Genomic DNA, 26,296 nt, shown 5'->3' on the forward strand with positions numbered 1-26,296 from the left:
TGGCTACTCACAGTATATTCAATCATGGGAGTGATTACATTAAAACACGGAGAATCATGGCCCAGCCAAGTTGACACACAATCTTAACCATCACACATTGCATAGGGCTTTTATGGGCATGACCTTTAGGAAGCAGATCGCCAGTCCTTTCTTCCAAGGTGCCTCTGGGTGGGTTCTAACTTCCAACCTTTCAGTTAATAACTGAGTGCATTAACCATTTGCGCCACCCAGGGACTCCTCTTCAATAAATAAATACTCATTATTTATTTTTGTTGGTTTGGGGCTTGTTCATAAGATTCTGAGGACAGGACCAACTTGTGTGTGATGCTGTAGGCAGCTGTCCACCCAATGGGATTTCAGAGTCCTTTCTCCTCCCTATCCCCAAAATACAGCTCCTGCCACTGTGCATCATGCTGCCTAGACATCCACTGTTAGGAGCCCTAGCTGTGCAACAGTTAAGTGCTTAGCTGCTAACCAAAAGGTTGTCGGTTCAAACCCATCCAGTGGCTCCATGGTAGAAAGACCTGGTGATCTGCTGTCATAAAGATTATAGCCTGGAAGACTCCATTGGGCAGTTCTAATTATCACATGGGGTCACTATTAAGTTGAAATCGATTCAACAGCACCTAACAACAACAGTCAACTCTGTGGATTAAGGCATGGTGGCAGATTGTCTTTTCCAAATACAATCACATCAAGATCTCGTATCTCACATACTCTTCCTACAATGTGACTTTGACACACCTCCCATGGAGAGGTGGGTCTAGGTTCCCTCTCCTTGACGCTGGCTAGGCCTGTGACTGTGGTGGAAGTGATGCTATGTCATATAAGTGTCACTCCCTCAGCTAGTCATAAAAGGCAACACAGCTTCCACATTGTTTCCTGGAGCCCTTGCACTGTGCCTTGAGCCACTGTGTAAACAGTCCTTCTGCCCTGAGGCAGTCATGCTCTAAGGAAGCCCAGAAACCAGCTCTTGCAGAGAAAGCACATGGAAGGGCCTTGTGACTAAGAGAAAAAAAAAAGAAGAAATGTCCAGGCAGCCCCCAGCTGCTCCAGCCCCAGCCACCATTTGACTGCAACCACAGAGAGACTGAGCCAGAACCACCCAGCTGAGCCCTTCCTGAATTCCTGGCCCACAGAAACCCCAATACATGTTGTTGTATCAGAGCTCTAAAGTTTTGGGATGGCTTGTTACACAGTAATAGATAACTGATACAAACACAGAATCCTCCTCTTAAAGGAAAGGAAAATTAACATTTGTACCTACTGTGTGCCAGAAACTGTGCCAGGTCCTTTTACACTTAGCGATAATGATGATCACAACAGTGATAATAGCAGCTTCCATTTATTCAGCTTTTACAAGTACCAGGCATTATGTTACGGGTTTAACACCACAGCCCTGAGGGTCCTACGGGTGCTCTTATTATCCCCATTTTCCAGATGAGGAAACTGAGGCTCAAAAAGATGAAATGGCTTGTCCAAGGTCATTTAGTAAGTGGCAGAGCTAGGATTTGAACCAGGGTCTAAGTGACTTTCAAGACTGCTTCCTAATAACCAAACACCTTAAGGGACTGAGTCATTGGGCTTGAGGACTGGGGACCATAGTCTCAGGGGACATCTAGGTCAATTGGCATTAACATAGTCCATAAAGACAAAGGTCTACATCCTATTTTGGTGAGTAGCAACTGGGGTCTTAAAAGCTTGCAAGTGGCCATCTAAGATAACGACTATTGGTCTCTTCCTGTCCAGAGCACAAAAGAGTAAAGAAAGTCAAAGACTCAAGGAAACAATTAGTCCAATGGACTAATGGACCACAGAACCACAGCCTCCATTAGCCTGAGACCAGAAGAACTAGATGGTGCCCGGCTACCACTACCAACTGCTGTGATCGGGATCACAATAGAAGGTCCTGGGCAGAGTAGGAGAAAAATGTAGAACAAAATTCAAATTAATAAAAAAGACCAGACTTACTGGTCTGATAGAGACTGATGGAACCCCCAAGACTATGGCTCTTAGACACCCTTCAAACCTGGCACTGAGCACACTCCTGGAGATCACCTTACAGCCAAACAATAGACAGGCCTATGAAGTGAACAGTAACACCCATGAGGAACGTGCTTCTCAGAACAATCAGCCACATGAGACCAAAAGGATAGCATCTGCCCAAAAACAAAGTTCAGAAGGCAGGAAGCGGCAGAAAAGATGGGCAAATGGAAACAGGGAACCCAGGGAGGAAGCGGGTAGAGTGCTGCCACATTGAGGGATTGCAACTAATATCACAAAACAAAATGTATATAAGTTGTTGAATGGGAAACTAATTTGCTCTGTAAACTTTCACCCAAACCACAATAAAATGTTCAAAAACAGAAAACACTACGGAGCACATTTCTACTCTGACGCACATGGGGTCACCATGAGTTGGAGTCCACTCACCAGCAACTGGTTTTTAGCTCCCAGAACTGTGAGACAATAACTTTCTGTTCTGATAAAAAGTAAAAAAAAAAAAAAAAAGACTGCTCCCTCGCTAAATAATAGATTGGCTCACAAAATAAAGAATATCACTTGTGAATACTGTGGTCCTTTAAAAAATCATCTATATGAGACAAAAGAGTCAACAATTATTTTAAAACAAAGATGAGAAGGTAAGAGGGCAGGGAAACTAGATTAATGGAAACAGAACAACCAGAAAGGAAATAATGAGAATGTTCACGCATCGTGAAGAATATAACCAATGTCACTGAACAACTTGTGTAGAAATTGTTGAATGGGAACCTAAATTGCTGTGTAAACCTTCACCAAAAACACAGTAAAATATTATTTAAAAAAAAAAAAAAAGACTGCTCCCACAATGTAAAATGACCTTTCCCAGCCTAGAAATAGATCCTAACACTGATCACCGTTCACCAGAGCAGGGGTGAGCCAGGGTCTGCATCCCCAGCTGGTCCCAGGCCCTGTCTGTCTTGCCTCTCTGGTCCCAGTGATTCCTCCCCCTCTGGATCTTTCCAGGGATCCCCCCACCGACACTCCCACCTGCCCCCCAGGCCCTGGGAGACAGAGGTAGTAACCTGCCTGCTGAGCTGACCCAGGATGGATAGAGACATCGAGGCCTCGCCCTGACTGGCCTCTAAGTACCAGGGCCTGGGGGAAAGGAGGACTTTGGCTCCAAAGTCAGCAATTCTGGGTCTGCTTCCCCAGGCAGCAGGTGACCTGGGAAGCAGCTAGCCCCACACACAGACACTAGCTGTGGGCCTGACCCTGTATTGGCTGTCTGGACATGGGGGCCAGCTGGGCCACATCCCTGCTTTGAGACACTCCCAGCCGGTGGGGACACAGGCATATAAGTCACCACATTGCAGTGATAATAATGGAATAATGGCAACAAAAATGCTTCCATTGAGGTAACATTTACGTGGCACCAGGCATGAGACTTGGGACTTTACACACAGTGTCATATTTCATTGTGCAAGGACGTCATGAGGGTAAGTACTACCATCATTTCTATTTTACAGGGAAGGAAACTGAGGCTCAGAGGGTACAAGTGTCTTGCCCAACGTCACACAGAAATCTGATGTGCTGGGATTCTAAACATATCATTGCGTTCTCCACCACGATGTCATACACCCCACAGATGGGACCTACAGTTGTACTCTGAAGGTAAGGAACTCCATGGTTGGGGTTGAGGGGCAGCGAGGAGAGTGCAAGACCTGGCAACATGAGCAGGAGTTTGTCAGGTGGAAAGGGGAGGTGGCACACTGAGGGGAGTCCCTGGGTGGTGCAAATAATTAAGCGCTCAGAGGCTAACCAAAAGGTTGGAGTTTCTATTCCCTCCAGAGGCACCTCAGAAGAAAGGCCTGGAGATCTACTTCTGAAAAATCAGCCACTGAAAACTCTATGAAGCACAGTTCTACTCTGACACACATGGGGTCACCATGAGTCAGAATAGACTCAACAGCAACTGGGGGGCATCCTGGGCAGAGGGCTCAGAAGGAGTAGAGGTGTGCCTCTAAGTCCCCAGTGTGTTCAGGGAATGGGGAGCACTTCCAGGAGCCAGAGGGAGGGGAGTAAAGAGGTGGGGATCAAAGATGAAGGCTGAAAGGAGTCCTGGGGCAGATCGGTGAAGGGCCTTGAAGGCCAGGCTCAGAGCCGGGCCCTGCTCTGCGGATGATAAGGAAGTAGGGCCGACTGAGTAAGAGACGTGATGGGATTAGCTGTGTACAGGTTATGGGGTTCTATGGGAAACGCCCTGGAAGAGCAAGAGAGTAGGGCTGGAGGAGTGGCCTGGGAGGAGATACTTGGCCCCAGGCTCACCACCCCCACTCCCAGCCCCTGCACCCAACCTCACCTTGGCCAGAGGAAAGGCAGATAACCAGAACTTGCCCAGAAGTCTGGGAAAACTATGCAGAGCCGGAAATAGATCCCTCCTCAGGACCTCAGGACGGGTAAATCACTAATTCCCATGGCTTAACCTGCTTACCATATTCTTGTTTGAAAAGCGATACTAAACCCCCCTTTGCCACGTGGAGTCGATTCCGACTCACAGCGACCCTATAGGACAGAATACAACTACCCCATATGATTTCCAAGGCTGTAATCCCTGACTGTCAAATCTTTCTCCCGCGGAGTGGCTGTAGGTTCGAACCGTCAACCTTTCGGTTAGCAGCCAAGCGCTTAATCACTGCGCTACCAGAGATCCTTAAAGCATGCTACTAGACGGAAATGCTTAACTCAATTCGGAGGTCTCTCAAATAGAGGCGTCTCTAGCAGGACAGCCAGAATAGTTGTGGGTGGGCGGGGGCTTCTAGGAGCTTCTCAAATACTCATCATTATCGATTACCAGAAGCATTCTGACACCGTCTCGCCCACCACACTCTCAGGAATAGAGCCCCTAAGTTTCACCCTCTAATTGCTTCTTTCCGACCTCCCCTCGTCTTTACTTATCTAGTTTCATCTCAGCTTCCGCTTTCGCAGCAGAAGCAGAACTAACATGGACCTGGCAAAGAGAAGGGTGCCGTGTGGTTAAGACCCTCGGGGACCTCCCGGAAGACTATGCCTTTAAAGGAAAGGGCGGGGCGAGCATCCGGGGGCGGGGGCGGAGGCGTGGCTGTTGCGGGGGCGGGGGAAGGGGCGGTGCCAGCCGTGGCCAGTGGGTCTAGCGGACTCTGCTGCTGGCTTGGATCACGCAGCGGGCGTTGTCGGGGGCGGAAGGTTGGGCAGCGCGGGAGAGCTGGAGGGACCGGGAAGGCCTCGAGGCCCGACGGAATTCAAGTTTGGAGTCTAGGGGCCGGAACCCGGCCTGAGGTAAGAGGAACCTCCCCTCCTGCCTGGGCACCTACGGAGGATCCAGGCACCCAGAATTCAACTTTTCCGTCCGGATGGGGGCACTGAGCGCGGAGAAGTTCCCGGGGTCTCGCAACTAGAAAGTGTAGCCCCCATTTCCTGCCACCGCCCTTTCCTATCTAGTCTGCAAATCTAACACGGGGCCGGCTCACAGGAGGCGCTCAATAAATGCTCACTGGTGAATGAGTAAAAGAAATTGGCGGGCAGTAGAGACGGATACATGTTCTGATCCTCAGGTTGGGGACACCAGGGGAGTGAGCATTTATTGAGTCCCTGTTGTATACCCCCTGACGGCCAGCATTTATTTCCATTTTACAGATGAGGAATTAAAGGCCCAGAGAGGTGAAGTGACTTGCCTAAGGGGCAAACAGCTAGTAGGTGGCCGAGAGTGAAATGGAAACCGGGGTTTCTGTTCCAAGGTGGTGCCAGGTGGAGTCACAGGACAGGAGAGGGAAGAGTCAGTGTCTTCTAAATAGGAGAGGAAGGAGTGTGGGGACAGGGTCATCTTCCCCCGGTCTGTCTTTCCCTCCTCTCTGTACTATCTTCCTCCCTGTCGTTGTTCTCCTCCCCCACACCCGTTACCCTCAGCTGCCGGGACATTGAGAAACGTCCGTGCAAAGAATTACACCAAACCACCGTTGTTTTCTGTTGTTTCTGCACTGCAAAAATAAAACCTGCTCGTTGTTGAACATGTGGGGACGCCAAGAGAAGAGGGTTAGTGTGCCAAGGACTTTTTTTTTTTAGTTTAATTTCTTTGGAAGAAAAATAAAGCCATTTTTACCCTGACATTGAGGGAAGCGGCAGAGGCTAGCATCCAGCCAGCTCCCCTGCTTGCGGGCCATGTGACTTGGAGAAAGTCATTCCCCTCTGGGCCTCAGTTTCCCCATGGAGGAGCTGTTGACTCTGTGACTTCCTACTATGTCACCTTGGACAGGTTTTGAAAGTCTTCTGAGCTCCACCCTCTCATCTGTAAAAGGGGTGGGACAGTAACACCTCCAAAATTGTCCTGAGGACTAGATAAGGGAGACGTGTTGCGGTGGCTGGGAGACTGGCTTGTGTGCATTACCTGGGGCCAGTAACTTCACCTCTGGCTCAGTTTGCTTATCTGTAAAATGGAAATAATAATAGTACTCCCCTGTCTAGGGGCCCTGGTGGTGCAGTGGTTAAGCATTTGGCTACTAACCAAAAGGCATCCAACAGCCACTCCTTGGAAACCCTACGGGGCAGTTCTACCCTGTCCTATAGGGTCCTTGTGAGTCGGAATTGACTTGATGGCAACAGCTTTGGTTTTTTTTGGTTTTGGTCTGGGTGTTGTGGGGATTAAATGAGGTCTTCTGTGTAAAGTGCTTGGCCCATTGTAAGAATAGCAGCATTGCTTAGTATCCTTACAATGTGATGGGCTAGTCTCCTGGGGTCTCCCAACTGGTGGCCCAGAGGCCAAGCCCACCCCCAGAAGTATGTTTTCTTTGTTTTGAGCATTTTTCTAGTTCGCCTCAGTTCCCGCCACGCCCCCAATGCCCGCCTGGCCCCTGAGACGTGGGTCTCTGGATCCCATCTGAAGTCCCTTTCTAGCCTTGCTATTCTGGTTTCAGGGAGCAGACTGGGGCTGAGGGGAGGACTGGAGGTTTCCACGGAGATACCATTGGAGGCCCATGAAGATGGGAGGTATCTAGTCTGGAATGTGGGTTTCTACATTGGCTTTCCTTTAGTGAGGGCGAGGGGGGCGGTAGTTCCTCCTGAAAACATTCTGACTCCTGGAATCTTCCGTGACGCTTTTCTCCTTCTTACGTCCACCCTGCAGGCCACGGGCCACCAGCTGTTTTGAACTGAAATACTACAGAAGGAGAAGTGGCAAGTGAGGTCTGTGGGGCTGATGGATGGCAGGTGGCTGATGGTGGAGACAGTGTTTGGAGCAGGGCCTGGGGACCCCTCTGCAGAGGCCCCTGTCTGCCCCCTGCTTCCAACTGCAGGTGTGAACAAGACCCCCACGGTGGATGTGAGTATCCAGGCAGGAAGCTGGGGTCAGGTGGGGTGCATTCATCCAATTGAGTATCTACTATGTGCCAGGCACTGTGATGAGCCCGGGACAAAAATCCCTGCCCTCATGGAGCTGACAGTCTCCTGGGAAGAATATAAAGAATAGGATAAAGTGATAATGGTGGTAGGGTCAGCACACTGAGGAGCATATTTCCAACTATTTTAGATTGGGTGGTCACAGATAGCTTCTGTGAGGAAATAACATTTGAACCAAGTCCTGAGTGGTGAAAGGAAGCCACCTCTATATACATCTGGGGGACAAGCATTCCAAGCAGAGAGGACAGCAAGTGCAAAGGCCCTGAGGCAGGAATGTGTTCCTAGAACAATGAGGAGGCCAGCGTGGCTGGACCAGGGTGAGTTAGGGGGAGAGTGTTGAAAAGAGGGTGAAGCAATAGTGGTGGCCAGATTAAAAAAGGCCTTACAGGCTGAGGCAAGGAGGTTAAAACTGTTCTACGATAGTAGGGAACCAATGGAGGGTTTTAAGCAGAGAGATGCCAACATCTGATTTACTTTTTCAAGAGATCTCTCTGGCTGCTCTGAGGGGAATGGATTGAGAGTGGTTGAGATGGTAGCAGGGAGAGCAGTGGGGAGCCCCCTGCAGCCAGGCAGGTGAGTAATGGTGGTTGTGGGAGATGGGAAAAAAGTGGGGTTTGGAGTAAATGTTGGAGGCAGAGCAAGCAGGAGATACTGACGGATTAGATGGAGGGGTGTAGTGGTAGGGGAGGAGAGGAGTCGAGGATAGCTCCAGGTTTCTGGGGATGATGGCACCATTGACTTGGATGGGGAGCACAGAGCAAGAGTAGTTGGGATGTTTCAGTGGGAAGCGAGAAGGCTTCCTCCTGGGGCAGGTACAGGCAGCGCCGTTGAAACAGGCTGCAGGGAACTTGCATCATTCTACCCGGATATCGGAGAGGGGAGGAGAGGTCATAGCGGATCTGGAGTATAAGAGGGCAAGGGATTGCTCCAGATGATGTCTGTTCTCCCTTCCAGCTGCAGGGGGCTGGAGTTCTCCAATGAGAATAACAAACTCCTCCCTTTTCGGAGGCTCAGAAGGTTTAGTGCCCACACCAACTTTATGGGGTTACAAAGTGCTTTCACGCCCGCTTTCTGAATCAGGCAAATGCAATTATGCCCATTTTACAGATGGGAAAGTAGTTTGTGGTCACTGTGATCATAAAATTGGCTGCTGTCTCTTGAGCGAAGCAAAACTGGGGTGATCTGTGGCTCGTGCCAGACAATCTCTCCAAGTTATTGAGTGCTTACGCCAGCCCTGTTTCCATGCCATGACCCCTAACCTCCCAAATATGCTACTTGAATTTGAATTCTAGTCTCTGTGTCAGTTTCTGGAGGAACCTAGCCTAGGATACCTTCTGACTTAGCACTTTCACTTCCTGAATTCTCTCTGACAGAATATTCCCACATGTGTTCAGAGTCATGTGCAAGGAAGCTCAGCTTTGGTAATATTGAAAAACAGACGCATGTAAGTGCCTACAAGCAGGGAAATGATTACCTCAGTTATGTACTGTCCATAGGGTGAAATTCTGTTGTTGTTGTTGTTAGGTGCCATTGAGTCAGTTGTGACTTATAGTGATCCTGTGTACAACAGAATGAAACCCTGCCTGGTCCTGCGCCATCCTCACAATCATTGCTATGCTTCCGCCCATCATTGCAGCCACTGTGTCAGTGCTTCTCATTGAGGGTCTTCCTCTCTTTCTCTGACCCTCCGTGCTGCTGTTAAAAAGATTCTGCAGTGAGACAGGGGATGTGAACAAGGGTTCAGGGGCCTTAAACTACCTGGGTTCAAATCCTGACTCTACCACTGAGTGAGCCCCAGGCCGGTACCTCAGTCTCTTTCTCTGTAAAATGGGGATAATCTCGCCTTCATCACAGGATTGTTGTGCAGATTAATTGAGATACATGTTAAACTCCTAGCACAGTGCTTGGTATTTAGAAATCACTCAGTATCTTTTGGCATTTATTATCTTTCTCATCATTATTTCCATTGATACAGAAAGTTGTCCATGATATGTTGGCAGAGGGCTAAGTGGATGAAGCAAATTTCAGAAACGAGATTTAGGATGGACCCATTTCTGTAAAACAAAATAAACTGTATAATTTCCTGGAAAGGGTTAACACACTAGGCTGCTAAGTGAAAGTTTGGAGGTTCGAGTCCACCTGATGTGCTTCAGAAGAAAGATCTGGCAACCTACTTTTAAAAATTCAGCCATTGAAAACCCTATGGAGCACAGTTCTATTCTGACATACATGGGGTTACCATAAATTGGAATTGATGGCAACTGGTTTTTTAATCAGGAGCCGTGGTGGTGCAGTGGTTAAAGTGATTGACTGCTAACTGAAAGTTGGCTGTTCGAAACGACCAGCCGCTCTGCAGGAGAAAGATGTGGCAGTCTGCTTCCATAGAGATTTACAGCCTAGGAAACCCTGTGGGTCACTATGAGTCAGAATCCACTTGACAGCAGTGGGTTTGGTTTTCTCTTTTTTCTTTGTTTTTTTTGGAAAAAACCAAACCCGTCTCACTACAAGGGAAGTCAGCACAACTGGACTAAACCAAAGCTAAGAAGGTTCCTGAATACAGTCAAACACTTTGAGGGATTGAGTAGCAGGGGTAGGGGTCTGAGGATCATGCTTTCAGGGGACATCAAGGTCAATTGGCATAACAAAGCTTATTAAGAAAATGTTCTGCATCCTGCTTTGGTGAGTGGTGTCTGGGTCTTAGATGCAAGGGGCCATCTAAGATGCATCAATTGGTCCCAACCACCTGGAGTAAAGGAGAATGAAGAACACAAAAGACACAAGGAAAATATTAGCCCAAGAGACAGGGCCACATAAACCAGAGACTTCATCAGCCTGAGACCAGAAGAACTAGATGGTGCCCGGCTACCACCAATGACCGCCCTGACAGGGAACATGACAGAGAGTCCCGCATGAAGCAGGTTCAGAAAGGGGGGGTGCAGAACTCAAATTCTAGTAAGAAGACCAGACTTAATGGTCTGACTGAGACTGGAGGTACCCTGGAAAGCATGGCCCCGGACTCTCTGTCAGCCCAGAACTAAAACAATTTCCGAGGCCAACTCTTTGGACAGGGATTAGACTGGACTGTGGGACATAAAGTGATACTCGTGAGGAATGTGCTTCTTGGCTCAAGTAGATACAAGAGACTAAATGGGCAGCTGCTGTCCGGAGGTGAGATGGGAAGCAGAGAGAGTTAGGAGCTGGTTGCATGGACATGGGGAATCAGGGGTGGAAAGGAGGGGTGTGCTGTCACAGTATGGGGAGAGCAGTTAGGGTCATATAACAGTGTATGTATAAATTTTTGTATGGGAAAAAATTAAAAAAAACAAGCCTGTGCTGTCAGGTCGATTCCGACTCATAGCGACCCTATGGGACAGGGTAGAACTGCCCCCATAGAGTTTCCAAAGAGCGCCTGATGGATTTGAACTGCCAGCCTTTTTGGTTAGCAGCTGTAGCACTTAACCACTATGCCACCAGAGTTTCCTATCAGGTGTAGATATAAATGTAGGGAGCCCTGGTGGTGCCATGGTTAAGCACTTGGCTGCTAACCGAGAGGTGGGCAGTTTGAACCCACCAGCTTCTCTGCAGGAGAAAGATGTGGCAGTCTGCTTCCGTAAAGGTTTACAGCCTTGGAAACCCTATGAGGTAGTTCTACCCTGTCCTGTAGGGTCACTATGAGTCAGAATCGACTCAATGGCAACAGGTTTTTTTTAACATACAAATGTAATGAAACTGAGAAACGTCCATAAGGGTACGCTTCAAACGGATCAAGGAAGGGCCTGTAGTAAGAGGTGGGATTATGCAGGGCAGGGATGCAAGGGAGAATTAAAGAGTCTTTATATATTTTCTGATTTTTTTGAAAACAAATATGTGTTCATGAACTACTTATGTTAATTTCAAACACAAGATTATTTTAAAAAATGTAAGTGCACAGTTGGTGCCCAGAGAGTGTGAGGAGCTTGGAGACCAGGTTGGAAGGGGGTGATCTTCAGCTGCCTAGATGAGCCTGGTCCAGTCACCCACAGAGTCTCTGCCCCTGACGCCTCCCCCCCACCCTTCCCACAGTGCCGAGACGTGTGTGGCCTGAACATCTCTGACCGCTGTGACTTCATCCGGACCAACCCAGACTGCCGCAACAATGGGGGCTACCTGAACTACCTTGAAGGCATCTTCTGCCTCTTTCCCCACAGCCTCCTCCCTCTGGCCATCACCCTTTATGTGAGGCCCTGCCCCTAGGGAGGCTGGTGAGGGGGGCTAGTGGCCCAACTGGACACTCACACTTCCTTCCCTCTGGCCCTCCCACCAGGCTATCTGGCTACTTTACCTGTTTCTGATTCTGGGAGTCACTGCAGCGAATTTGTGAGTTTGGCCTTGTGGGCACACCCATTTTATAGATGGGAAAATAGAGTCCCAGCAGGTTGACATTCAGGTGATCCCCAGGTTTGAGGGAAGGATGGGGCTGTTGTGTTGTTAGCTGCCATTGAGTCAGCCTCCAACTCATGGTGTCCTCATGCACAAAGGAACAAAATGCTGCCTGGTCCTGTGCCATCCCCACGATCGAATGTAAATTGGACCATTGTGCTCCATAGGGTTTTCACGGGCTGATTTTCTGAAGTAGATCACCAGGCCTTTCTTCCTAGTCTGTCTTAGTCTGGAAGCTCCACTGAAACATGTTAAGCATCATAGGAACACACAAGCTCCACTGACAGATGAGTGGTGGCTGCACGTGAGGTGCATTGGCCGGGAATTGAACCTGGGTCCCCTCCTTAGAAGGAGAGAATTCTACCAGTGAACCACCATGCCCCAGGATGGGGTTAGGGAACTGGTAATTGTGGAAGCATTCAACTGTTTGCTTTTTCTCCGCAGTTTCTGCCCTAACTTGTCAGCCATTTCTACCACCCTCAAGCTCTCCCACAATGTGGCAGTATCCTTTTGTCCAGGGAGGGAGAGAGCAGTTTGGAGGGAGGCTGGGGGGCAGAGTGGAAGCCCCTGACAAACAGACAGCCCCAGTTGCCTGCGACCCCTGCACTGACCCTCCTTGACACCCTCCCCCCATGGCGTCACCTTCCTGGCCTTTGGGAACGGTGCCCCTGACATCTTCAGCGCACTGGTGGCTTTCTCGGACCCACGCACAGCCGGCCTGGCCTTTGGGGCACTGTTTGGTAAGAGCAAACCCTGGTGGGGTGGGGGCAGGGGCAGCAGGAGGGGGCACAGGGCAGGCTGAGCTGTGCCCACGTCTCCTCCAGGTGCCGGTGTGCTGGTCACCACGGTGGTGGCTGGCGGCATTGCCATCCTACGACCCTTCACGGCCGCCTCCAGGCCCTTCCTCAGGGACATCATTTTCTACATGGTGGCCGTCTTCCTGACCTTCACCGCACTCTACTTTGGCCGGGTCACGCTGGCCTGGGCCCTGGGTGAGCAACCGTGGGGCTGGCGCATCCTGGGCTGATGGGTAGGAGGCACAGGGACTACCTGGGGACAGGGGGCAGCCAGCAGGACATAGAGTCAGGGTTCATTTGATTCTGAGTGACAGATCTGGATCCAAGTCGGCTGGAGCAAAAAGGGAACGTGTTCAGATAACCGAAGTGGGCAGGGACAGAGGCAGGGTGATGATCAAAGTGTTTAAAAGCAGTACCTCTGGGATGCTGACTGGGAGCAGCAGACTTCTGGCAGCAAGCACACTCCATTCAGATGGCTGAGACATCAGTGGAGAGACTATGCACTGAGGGTTAAGACACCAAAGCACTCAACTACTAACGTAAAGGCTGGCAGTTCGAACCCACTCAGCGGTGCTGTGGAAGAAAGGCCTGACGATCTGCTGCCTTAAAGATTACAACCTAGGAAACCCTATGGGGCAGTTCTACTTTGTCACATGGGGTCACTATGAGTCGGAATTGACTCGATGGCAATGGGTTGGGTTTAGTTTTTTGGTTTAAGGTGACCATCAGGATATGCTGAAACTCACAGGGACCAGCCATGGTGGGAGCTGCAGGGCCTGGGAGTGGGGTGACTGGAGCCCAGTAAAGGCTGGAGCCATGGAGACAGGACTGCCCACTTGAGCTGCAGTCATGAAGGATCACAGACCCTGTGGGAGACACAGCACCACAGCAGGGAGACAGTGGGGAAAAATACCCCAACCTCTCCTCCTGCCTTCTGATTTCTTCCTGGGCCTCCCATTGGCTGATCCCAACTGTAGCCAGGGCTTTGATGATGCAGTCATCAGGGTCAGCCTCCCAGGGCACAGAGCAGGACCCCAAACCATAGCATTTGAATGGGGTCCTGGAGGCCGCTATCTATGCCAGGTGTTACCTCCTTTATTGCTGGATTACTAGGGGCATGGGGACGGGAAGATGGGTCAAGGAAGGCAGGAGGGAGTGTGGGGGGCTCAGGGAACTGGCCATTTACCTACTGGTACTGGGCTGGCCTGAGACAGCCACCGCTAACGGACACCAGCAGTAGAACAGCAAGCCCTTGTTCTCTGGGCCCTTCATCCAGGATGCCACTTGGTGACAGCCCGCACCCTGTCTGCAGGTTACCTGGGTCTCTATGTGTTCTACGTGATCACTGTGGTTCTCTGCACCTGGATCTACCGATGGCAGCAGAGGAAATCCCTGGTTTACTCCATGCCAGGCACTCCAGGTAAGGGTCTGAATCAAACACCTGAGAGAGAGCAGATTAGTGGGCACTAGGGCCCTCTGTGCCCCCCACTACCTCCTTCTCTTCCCACTGGCCCTGCCAAGCCCATCTCCTTGACTTCACACTTCACACCTCTAAGGTCCCACCTCCATGCTTTTGCTTGTGCCTGTGAAGCCTCCTCCTCGCCTTCTTGTCCAAGTTCATTGGTTCTTCTTCCTCCATGTTGTTGCCAGGCAGTCTTTCTAAGCGGGGGGTCTCTGCTCACATCCCTTAATGGCTCCCCGCTACCCTCAGGGGGAAATCCAGACACATCTATGTACACAAACACGTCCACAGTACACACACACACTCACACAAATACATGGGCGCACTCACAAATACACATACAACACACACATATATACACAACTACACACAAAACCCATACACACACTCACACAGACAAGTACATATGCACTCACAAATACATAACACAACACACAAACATACACAAATACGTCACACACACCTGCATAATTTATCACGTGCCTGTAATCTGCTAGGCACGTGTATCACTTCATACATTCCTCTCAATAGCACTTTGAGGCAGACGATTACCGTTTACCTTTTGTGGATAAGAAAACTGATTTAGGAGGTCGGGTCCTCCCAGGCCAGAAGGCTAGAGAGGGACAGAGTTGGAGCTCAAACTCTGTTCTCTCAGACCTCAAAGGCCACCCCCCACTATTAGATAATTTCATGGCACTTGCTAAGAAATCCAGAATGAAGAAGGCCTGGATGGACACATGCACCCTCGAAACTGCCCGTCCCAGAAGTGCCCCCTGCAGCGGTGTGTGTGTGGGTGGTGGGGGGCAGACTCCTTAGCTGGACTCACACAGACGCCCCTCTCGTCTGCAGAGCTGCTCTCAGATGCTGAGGATGAACGGGTGTCTTCTAATACCAACAGCTATGACTATGGTGAGTCTAGCACCTGTGCCCAGGTGGGGCAGGGGTGCCAGGGCAAGGGCTGGGGTGGGAGATGCGGGGATGGGGCCATCCAGGCCTCGGCCCCAGGAATGAGTCTCCAAGCCAGCCCAGGCTGAGCCATGGGCCAGGTCATCTGCCCTCTGCGAGGAACCCGGTTTTTCCTCCTCCCCCAGGGTCGAGAGAACTGGTGGCGGGAGGGGGAGGGTTCCTGGAGGCTAAGGGAGGCATAGCCACATGTCTCCCCCACCCTCTGTCCCTCCCATACACATAGGGGATGAGTACCGGCCGCTGATCCCTTACCAGGAGACCACGGCCCAGATCCTGGCCCGGGCCCTCAACCCGCTGGACTACAGGAAGTGGAGGAACAAGTCTATCTACTGGAGGGCCCTCAAGGTGTTCAAGGTAGGAGAGGGGGACCCTGAGGACAGGCTCACAGTGTCACGACAGTGCAGGACATTGGCCACCCAACCTTCTCTGGCTCAGCGAGAGGGGAGGGGGCCAGGGTCTGCTGTGACCCTCTGAGAATAAATCACCTCGGACTTGATGGGGAACCTGAAGCGTGGAGCATGACTGATGGCTGCAGCTGGGGCTCCGCCCCCATGGAGGAAGGAGAGTGCCTGCCCAGGGACAAAGAGGAGGAGGAGGGGACCACACCTGGCTAGGCTGAGGGTATTAAGGTAGGGACATATGTCAGTCAGGATTCTGTAGAGAAACAGAACCAATAGGGGATGTACATATAATATCACTTAATTACATTAACATATATAATATTGCATAATTACATTTATAACATTACACAATTACATTAATACATATCATAATGTTGTTGCTATCTGGTTGATTCCCACTCGTGGGGACGCATTGTGTGCAGAGTAGAACTGTTCCATAGGGTTTTCAAGGCTGCAGCCTTTGGGGAAGCAGATCGCCAGGACTTTTTCTAAGGCGGCTCTGGGTGGGTTCAAACCGCCAACCTTTCAGCTAGTAGTTGAGCACGTTAATGGTTTGTGCCATCCAGGGATTCCAGTGTAATCACAGGGTCCTTATAAAGGAAAGTGGGAGATAGGAGCATTAGAGAAGGAGATGTGCAGACAGAAGCAGAAGTCAGACTGATGTGGGGCCACGAGCCAAGGAATGCGGGTGGCCTCTAAGAGCTGGAAAAGGCACGGAAACGGATTCTCCCCTAGAGTCTCCAGAAGGAGTGCCTGATTTAGGACTTCTGGCCTCCAAAACCGTAAGAGAAGAAATGCATGTTGGCAGCCGCGAAGTGTGGGGTAATTTGTTACAGCAGCAGTAGGGTCCTCATGCAGATGCTTGCCTGGCGCCTGCTCACAATCAGTACTTCCCCAGCAGCAGCCTTGCTCTGAGTAGCTGAGGTCAGTCTGTGTCCCCCTGGCGACACTCTCCCCTCTGCCCACTCAATAGTTGCCCGTGGAGTTTGTCCTGCTCCTCACGGTACCTGTCGTGGACCCCGACAAGGATGACCACAACTGGAAACGGCCCCTCAACTGCCTGCACCTGGTGACCAGCCCCCTGTTCTGTGTCCTGACCCTGCAGTCGGGGGCCTGTGAGTATCCCCTCCTCCACACCAGCCTGACCTCCTCCTCCCCTCCTTCCAGAGCTTTCTTCTCAACACACCAAGGGTGCCCTGGGCCAGTGGTAGAATCCTGGAGATACCCATACCCGGTGCTGTCGAGTCGATTCCAACTCATAGCGACTCTATAGGACAGAGTAGAACTGCCCCATAGGGTTTCCAAGGAGCAGCTGGTGGATTTGAACCACCGACCTTTCCATTAGCAGCTGAGCATTTTAACCACTGCGCTACCAGGGCTCTTAGCAGAGCCAGTGAGTGAGACAAAAAAAAAAGTCTTGATAGATGTATCTGGGCAGTCAAATCATCATTGCCTTTAAGATCAGTACTAACTCCCTAGTGGTGAAAAAGGTGGGGTATGGAGAATTCTAGAATGTTCTATCTGCCTACAGGTTTTCCTATCCTTAGTGTTTTAGTAGGAATTCTCTAGAACCTTTATAACTTGCTAATAGATTGGCAGAGTCAGTGAGGAAGGGTGTGTCTGACTCACTCTACCTTTCATGGAGCGACGCCCATCCATTAGTACTGCCTGGCTGGAGGGTGCTCCCTTGGAGCACAGTTGGATAAAAGTATCATGGTTGATTAGTGATGCCTGCCATGGGGATGGGAAAGGGTAATGGTGGCGCATCGTTTTAGCCGTTCTCATCCTAGTTTCGTTGCCATGGCAAGAAACAGCAAAAGGCTGGAGAGTCTGTTTTTAACATGTCTTTCTTTTCTGTCAAATGCAACTATAGCTTGAGGGCAGGGGCTGTGTCTTTAATTTCCCTGTGTTCCCCCTAGAGTACCTAGGGCAGGTCTGCGCACATAGGAGGCATTGGTGTTGTATCTAAGCAATGGAGTCTGAGTGGTTTTATCCATGGGTCTTACCCCACGTCTCAGTCATTCTGAGGGACCTCAGAAGGCGGTGCTGAGCTGAGGCTGTGGAGGGTACTAGCACCCTTTCTCGTCCCTCTGCAGATGGCCTCTACGAGATTGGCAACCTCCTTCCCGTCTGGGCCGTGGTGGTGATCGCGGGCACAGGCTTGGCTACAGTGACCTTCTTTGCCACATCCAACTATGAGATCCCTAGGCTTCACTGGGTAAGAATCAGGCTCCCCAAGCTGAAAGAGGGAGACATCCTGGCTGCATCTCTGGGGCCCTTTGGCCAGTAATCACTTTCTCTTATGGCAGGTGTATAAACTTTAAAGCCACTTTGAGGCTTTTTGTATCTGTTCAGAGGCTTTTTTTCTTTTTTTTTTAAACTCATTGCAGAGAATTTTTTTACTTACTATTGGATTCTTTTTTTTTTTAACAGCTTTAATTGAGAGATAAATTTACATACCATACATTTCACCCATTTAAAATATAAAATTCAGTGTTTTTTAGTATAGTCACAGAATTGTACAACCATCATCACAATTTTAGGACATTTTTGTCACCTCAAAAAGAAACCACATACCCTTTAGCCATCACCCACCCCCATCCCCGCCCCAGTTCCCCCAGCCATAATTACCATTAGTAATCTACTTTCTGGAGCCCTGGTGGCACAGTGGTTAAGAGCTCAGCTGCTAACCAAGAAGTCAGCAGTTCGAATCCACCAGCTGCTCCTTGGAAACCCTACGGGGCAGTTCTGCTCTGTCCTGTACAGTCACTATGAGTTGGAATTGACTTGACAGCAGTGGGTTTGTTTTTTGGCTTTTAATCTACTTTCTGTCTCTATGGATTTGCCTATCTTGGAAATTTCATATAAACAGAATCATATAATAGGTGGCCTTTTGTGACTTACTTCTTTCACCTAGCATAATATTTTCAAGGCTCGTCCATGTTTTAGCATGAGTCAGAACATTTCTTTTTATGGCCGAATAAAATCCTGCTGTATGGATGTACTTTCTTTTTTTTAACTGTTGCACTTTAATTGAAAGTTTACAACTCAAGTTAGTCTCTCATACAAAAATGTATACATACATTGTTATGTGATCCTAATTGCTCTCCCTATACTGTGACAGCACACTCCTCCTTTCCACCCTGGATTTCCCGTGTCCATTCAACCAGCTCTTGACCCTCTCTGCCTTCTCATCTCGCCTCTGGACAAGAGCTGCCCATTTAGTCTCATGTATCTACTTGAGCTAAGAAGCACACTCTTCACAAGTATCATTTTACGTCCCATAGTCCAGTCTAATCTTTGTCTGAAGAGTTGGCCTCGGGAATGGTTTTAGTTCTGGGTGGATGCACTACATTTGGTTTATCCATTCATCAGTTGATGGACATTTGGGTTGTTTCCAGTTTTTGGCTACCATGAATAATGCTGTTAAGAACATTCATATGTAAGTCTTCACGTGGACATATGTTTTCATGTCTCTTAGGTAGATCCCTAGGAGTGGAATTGCTGGGTCAAATGGTAACTTTATGTTTTAACTTTTTTAGGAACTGCCAGACTATTTTCTGCTATATTAACGAAGAAGCCTCTCCCCATTTTACAGATGGGAAACTGAGGCTGAGTCTCTATTGGGGGCTGGCCTTGGTCCCATCAGTACACTGTTCCCCCCGCAGCTGTTTGCTTTCCTGGGCTTCCTGACCAGCGCCTTGTGGATCAATGCAGCTGCCACGGAGGTGGTGAACATCTTGCAGTCCCTGGGTGTGGTCTTCCGGCTGAGCAACACGGTCCTCGGGCTCACGCTGCTGGCCTGGGGGAACAGCATTGGAGGTGGGTCGTGCAGGTGCCCCCTTGCCCCCAAGCCCAGACTCAGGGCTGGGTGGGATTCTGGACTGAGTTTGGCCACATCATAGCTTTGTGCTCTGCCACATCATAGCTTTGTGCTCCCCCAGCCAACGTTGCATCTGGACAGGGTTGTCCAGGGCATCCCCCAAGCATGTGCTTGGTGCCCACTGTCATTTGGGCATTGAGGTGAGGTGGCCTGGACTGCACTTGTGCTGGGAGACTCTATAGTGGCCGGAGCCTCTACCCCGCTCTCTGACAGGTGGACACTTGGTGGTTCCCTAGAGTTAACGCAGGGCAGAGGCTCATTGCAGACGACTGAGCTGAGCGTGTACATATGTGTGTGACATGCAGGCATTCACACACACATACATATACCTTTCTGTAGCTAGAGCTGCTGGGTAAGGCTAGCCAGCTTGTGCATTGCACAAGAGCATCCAGACAACAAGGGGGCAGGGGGCTAAAATCCAGCCCTCCTTCCATTCACCTTTTTGGGTACCTTTTTCTAATTCACACAGAGGTGCTGTGGGTGCTAGCAGTAGATGGAATTTAGGGGGAAAATTTACGGCAGAGGGTCACCCAATCCCCACAAAGTTGCCTCTGGTGGGGAGGAGTGGGTTAGGAGTATAGGAGGGCATTGTGTCTTATGGGACGCTGTTGCTCCCCCCAGCACTTAGTGGGGTAGTGCCAGGCTCAGGGCGGGCATCCATTAATATTTATTGACTGAATGACCATGGGCGAGAGGGACAGTGAGTGACCAAGGGCAAGGGGGCAGTCGTACTCCTCTGAAGGCCTTTTCTGGTTTCCTCAGATGCCTTCTTGGATCTCACCTTGGCTCGCCAGGGCTACCCGCGGATGGCGTTCTCGGCCTGTTTTGGTGGCATCATCTTCAGTATCCTTTGAGGGGCTGGCGGCTCGGGCTCTGGGAGCCATGGGTGTGCTCCGTGTCCTACCCTTGGGACCGGCTCTTGCTGTAATACCTCGGGCAAGCAACTGGCTGCTTGAACCTCAGGGTCCTCATCTGTAAAACGGGGATATTGGGAGGACTGAGCTCATGGGCTTGTCGTAAGGATGGAATGAAGAAATGCTTGTACCTGGGAGCACCCAGTAGGTGGCCGTAACCCATTGCCATTGAGTCGGTTCTGACTCATAGCGACCCTTTAGGACAGAGTAGAACTGCCCCATAGGGTTTGCAAGGAGCGGCTGGTGGATTCGAACTTCCGACCTTGGTTAGCAGCTGAATGCTCAACCACAATGCCACCAGGGCTCCAGTAGGTATTATTATTGTTAAGGCATTGGTGTTATTAGTAGATGCCCACGTGGTGAGCTTGTGTGTGTCCTGTGGAAGACTCTCTCCTTCTTGCTTGTAGGGACATGCTATGGTCTATATGAGGTATTGGCAGACTTTTTCTTAAAGGACCAGAGAATAAATATCTTTGGCTTTGGAAGTCATAGTCTTTGTCGCAACCACTTAACTCTGCTGATATAAGCAGCTGTAGACAGTACATGAATGGGTAAGTGTGGCTGTGTTCCAATAAAACTTTATCTATAAAGGCAGGCAGTGGGCCAGATTTGCCTTGCAGGCTATAATTTGCCAACCCCTGGCCTATGGAGAAAATGCAGGTATAGGCAGCATGGGGCTATGGAACCCGACAGTTGTCAGTCCCACTTTCAGCGCTGCCACTTGCCCTGGTGTGACCAGGGGCACATGCCTTCTTCTCTCTGAACCTCTGAAATCTCTGTAAATTACAGATGGGCTGGGGTGAATTGACAGTGAGTTACAGCACCCAGGACAGTGCCCAGCACATGGCAGCATTCAACAAGTGGCAGATGCTGTGGGTTGTTAAAGAAAGTAATATTTGTTAAAAAGCACTACAAATACAGCTCTCCCCATGAGCCGCAATGAAAGGGCCTGCGGTGGAGGCAAAACACAGTTAGAATGGGCAGGGACTGCCTGGGGCCCCTGCTGTAGGTAACCCCCAGGCTGAACAGGGCCCTTGGGACCCTTCCATGCCCCCAGGCCTGCTCCTGGCTTTCGGGCTGTGGCCTCTGCTGGCCTCTCAGATTGGGGATGACAAGGAAGGAACCCTGCCTGGAGCACTGTCCCCTGAATACCTCCTAGAGATGGCCTTGATCCACACACCATCACCAGTTTCCCCAAAGGACCATAGGCAGGGCACTTAACCTCCCCTAGCCGCAGTTTCTCCATCTACTGAGTGCTTACCAGGTGCCATGTATTTCTGTCACCTCATTTGCTTCTTATAAACCGAGTGCAGAATGTACATGCCACACCCACCTTTTAGAGGTGCTAGAACTGGATAGGGTCTCCTCCTCAGTTTGTGGGGTTTTGTGGGGTTTTTTTGAGGGGCAAGGAGGGGGAGACAAGGGGAATAGATGGTAAAGAAAGCTGAGTTCTGGCCTCTCTGGGCATCCCAAGCCCCTGGGGTTGAACTTGGTAGGAAGGGACAGCTGTGTGGTTGGGGTTACGGGGCAGGTTGTTGGGAGAAAGCTTCCTGAGCCGAGCTGCAGATATCCTTGTGGGTGTGGGGCTGGGCTGCCTGCTCCACATCTCCCGCGGCCACGTGGAGGTGAAGGTGAGTGGGCAGACGCTTCTGGAAGGAGCCCTGTTACAATGCTATCTCCTCATCCTCTTCTGGCCCTCTGGCCTGGGAGACCATTCAGATCTTTGCAACTTACACTTCCTGGAGAAGAGAACTTGTCCGCACTGAGGATTTGTAGAATGTTTATAAAATCTTGTGCACATAGGGTTGAAAAAATGTACTCTTTTCAGTACACAGAGTAACCACGAGGCAGCTGCGGAGGAAGGGGCAGGAAGGCCTCCGATTTTGGTCCTAGTCTAACCTGAGTTGCTTATTGTATGACCTCAGGGTGAGTTAGGGCATCTCTGAGCCTCAGTTTCCTCCAGGGCTTCCAACTGGTTCTGTTTGGGTTGGAACCCCTGCTGAGAATTTGCATTTCTAATAAGTTCCCAGGAAGTTATAGGTAAGAATCACCTGGGAATCTTATTAAAGTGTAGATTCTGATTCAGGACACCTGTGGTGGAAATGCAACTTCTCCATAGGGGTTCAAACTGGAATGAACCAGTTCCAAGCCCAGCTTTTCTTATCTGGAAAATGGGGCTAATGACTTCTGCCAAGTTTCCTAGGTAAACATGCATGAAGCAGGGGACAGGCTGAACACCATATTCCCAACACTGCCCATATCGGGGAGACTGGGATGAGAGAGAGAAAAGAGACCCCACCTGTGAAGCCAGCCCACAACTGGGGCGTGTGTGTGTGTTGGGAAGGTGTTGGGAGGGTGGAACCCAACAGATTTGGAGAAGGTTCTGGGAACATATTGAGTGGCAGAGCTTCTCACACTTCAGGGGTGCCTAACAATTTCTTGGAGTGCATGAGACTCACGGACCCCACATTCCAACGGGTGGGAGCTTGGAATCTGCATTTTTAATGAGCTGCTGCAGTAGTACAAGGACTCCCCAGGAAACACTGTTCTAACAAGGGTCAGAAACACCTGGCAGGGCCAGGCAGGTAGTATAAATGAGTGGAGGGAGGCACGTGGCCTTCCTGTGGCCAGCGATTCCAATTTTCCTAAGGAAGGAGAACTCAAGATACACAGGTGACCTTTTTCTATTTGTAAAATATTGCTCAGGGCAAACAAAACCCCCTGCAAGACAGATTTGACAGTTGCCATTATGGTATCTTCTGAGAGACTTTAATTTACAGACCAAACAAGGTTAGAATGGGAAGGCAGATGTAGCCCAGAGGCTGGTTTTCAGCCTCAACCCAGAGCCCCGTGCAGGAAAGCACTTGGAATGTTGTGAGGCTGAAAGTTGGTGCTGTCGATGGGAACAAGGTCACCCTCCTCTGTCTCCCGGAGGTATCTGGTTCTGAATAGACTCTGGTCAGCTGACTTGTAATTAGCTGCTGGCGGGACCAACCTTTATAATGGCTCCACCCATAAGCAAATGTTACTTAAGGGCTTGAAAAGTTTACTTTTCTGAATAGGTATAGTGTTAGTTTCTTCCAGCTGCGGTAACCATTTCTACCAGCTGGATTGCTGAAAACAACAGAAATTCACTCACAGTTCTGGAGGCCAGAACTCCGAAATGAAGACGTCAGCAGGGCCCTGCTCCCTCTGCAGGCCCTAGGGGAGGATCCTTCTTTGCGCTTTCTGCTTCTGGTGGCCGCAGGCATTGCTTGTCTATAGACAGCATCACTCCAATCTCTGCCTCTGTCCTCAGTGGGCTTCCCCTCTGTGTCCTCTCCCCTTCTTATGTGGACACCGGTCGTTGGATTTAGGGTGATCTCATCTCGAGATCCTTAACTAATTACATCTGCAGACCCCATTTCCAAATAAGGTCATATTCTAAGGTTCTGGGTAGACATGATTTTGGGGGGATGCTATGCAACCCACTACATATATAATATAAAAGCCGGACAGCCTAGAATCTACCGACCCATCCTCTTAGCGGCAAGGGATCCAGCCTTAGGATCTGGGAGCTATTGTGAGTTTTCTCCCTCGCCTACAGAGCAGCTGACACTCTGGCCTCATTGGTTCGTTTCTTCTGTCTTTCCTTCATCACTCATTCATCATTTTATTTAGTTCCCAATCTTTTCTTCCCTTCTTTCTGGTGGTGTGATGGTTAAGTGCTCTTGGTTGCTAACCAGAAGGTTGGCAGTTTGAACCCATCCAGTGGCTCCACAGGAGAAAGGCCCGGCGATCTGCTTCTGTAAAAGATCACAGTCAAGAAAACCCTATGGGGGCAGTTCTACTCTGTCACCTGGGGTTGCTATGAGTCGGAATCAACTTGACAGCACCCAACAACAGCAACCCAGCAGAGGGTATCGGCACAGGTTTTGCAGTCAGGCCTGAGTTCCAATCCCAGTACTGATCTGTGCCTTGAGCAAGTTAGCCAGTCTCTTGGAGTCTTAGTTTTCTCATCTGTAAAATAGAGTTAATTATAGTACCTACCTGGTAGTGTTATTGTTAGATCACACAGGTAATGCTTGTAATGGTGCAATGCTGGCATACAGTAAGCACTAAATATATATATATATAAAAAACCGAAACCAGACCCGTTGCTGTAGAGTCAATTCTGACTCACAGCAACCCTACAGAACAGAGTAGAACTGCCCCGTTGGGTTTCCAAGGAGCGGCTGGTGGATTCAAACTGCCAGCCTTTTGATTAGCAGCCAAGCTCTTAACCACTGCACCACCAGGGCTCCATACATACATATATATGTGGAAAAAAATGGACATACATGTCCACCATTTCCTCAAAAACCATGTAAAGATTTCCCCAACATTTTATTAGGAAAATTCAAACACAGAACCATTGGAAGAAATTATTACACAGAGAACATGCAGATTCCCACCAGCCAGGTGCTATTATGAACATCTGCTACATTTGCTTTATCACCTGCCTGTCCATCTACCCACCCATTCATCCATCCAGTTTTTGGATGCATTTCACAGTAAGTGATGGGCATCGGTGCCTGAACGCCGTTAGCTAGAGTTCAATATTAAACACGTGTAAAATTGTAATGACATCAGACTCGAGGCAGGGGAGAAGCACCCAGGAAGGTGGAAAAGAAGGTCCCTTTCCTGGCTGCTTCTGAGTCTAGAAACGTCTGGGATGACGACAGTCTGGGTGACATCAAGGTGGGGCAGCCATCCCTCAGGGCTGGCCCTTCACGGGCACCTGCAAATGTTAGACTGTGGGTGCAGTCTGGAGGGGGTGGACTGTGATGGCAATGACCCAGCCTCTCTATTGCTCTCCCCAGCTGGAGCCAGACGGATTGCTGGTGTGGGTCCTGGCCGGTGCCCTGGGGCTCAGCCTCGTCTTTTCCCTCGTCTTGGTCCCCGTGCAGTGCTTCCAGCTGAACAGAGCCTATGGCGTCTGCCTGCTCGTCTTCTACTTGACCTTCCTTGTCGTGGCTCTACTCACCGAATTCGGAGTGATTCACTTGAAAAGTGTGTGACTGAAGCCGTGTGTCAGAGTCCGCCTGGTGGCCTGGGGTGTCATTGCAGGCAGGCACCCAGCAGCCTCCCATGAGGGGAGAATTGGCGATGGAGACCCCTTCCATAGAACCCAAATGGGCATGCAACGGAGTGGATGGGATCAGGGCTCCTGTGGGGTGGTTGTTGCTGCTAAAGGTTTGAAGTCGCTGCTCTGTGCAGGGAGAACAGCCAAGTCCCTCTTCCTGCTAGCATCCAACAGTGCCGTTTCTGATTTTGGACAACACTGCCCATGGACTTTGGAGACTGGGCTTTGCTGTGGACAGAGTTCCAAAAGAAGCTAGAGGCCTTTCTTGAATGATCTCCAGAGCATGTCTGAGGAGGGTTAGAGTTTAGGGTGGGTGGGATGACTGGGTGCCTTCCAGGCCGCTTTTGAAAGACACCTGAAGTGTCCCTCCCGCAGTTACCCCTGCTGCCTTCTTGTCCCCCTCACTGGGCTTTAGGCCCGCTGGAATCTTCTCAGGGCTGATGGCTGCCACGCCCTGGTTTAGGAACCAAGGTGATTACACTGCTGCTTACTGAGGTGGGCCAGGTCCCTGCGCCATCTGACAGAAACAGGATGTGAGACACACCCATCATTCTGAATTTTCTAGAAGCCACATGAATAAGGCAAAAAGAAACAGGTGAAGTTAATGGGGACAGATTTTTCTCTCCCATACAGAAATTTATACATTGTTATGTGACTAATTGCTCTCCCCATACTGTGACAGCACACTCCTCCTTTCCACCCGATTCCCATGTCCATTCAACCAGCTCCTAACCCTCTCTGCCTTCCCATCTCACCTGTGGACAGAAGCTGCCCGTTTAGTCTCTTGTATCTACTTGAGCTAAGAGGCACACTCCTCACAAGTATCACTTTATGTCCCACAGTCCAGTCCAATCCAAGAGTTGGCCTCAGAAATTGTTTAGTTCTGGGCTGACAAAGAATCCAGGGGCCATGCTTTCCGGGGTTCCTCCGGTCACAGTGA

The 26,296-nt window shown here is 50.0% G+C and overlaps 1 protein-coding gene across 1 annotated transcript; it reads left to right on the plus strand.

Moving 5' to 3' along the window:
* The first annotated feature begins 5,177 nt into the window (after positions 1–5,177).
* SLC8B1 (solute carrier family 8 member B1) lies at positions 5,178–26,085 on the plus strand. The gene is made up of 17 exons (XM_023733779.1): positions 5,178–5,298; positions 5,926–6,051; positions 7,139–7,333; positions 11,473–11,625; positions 11,714–11,766; positions 12,274–12,331; positions 12,464–12,569; positions 12,654–12,821; positions 13,939–14,046; positions 14,938–14,997; positions 15,278–15,408; positions 16,429–16,570; positions 17,552–17,673; positions 19,124–19,277; positions 20,101–20,181; positions 21,819–21,883; positions 25,094–26,085. Exons 3-17 carry the CDS (start codon positions 7,211–7,213, stop codon positions 25,289–25,291), a joined length of 1,722 nt encoding a protein of 573 aa, XP_023589547.1. The 5' UTR covers positions 5,178–5,298; positions 5,926–6,051; positions 7,139–7,210; the 3' UTR covers positions 25,292–26,085.
* Positions 26,086–26,296: the final 211 nt, after the last annotated feature.

This window comes from Trichechus manatus, unplaced genomic scaffold, assembly GCF_000243295.1.
Source record: "Trichechus manatus latirostris isolate Lorelei unplaced genomic scaffold, TriManLat1.0 scaffold00061, whole genome shotgun sequence".
NCBI lineage: Eukaryota > Metazoa > Chordata > Mammalia > Sirenia > Trichechidae > Trichechus > Trichechus manatus.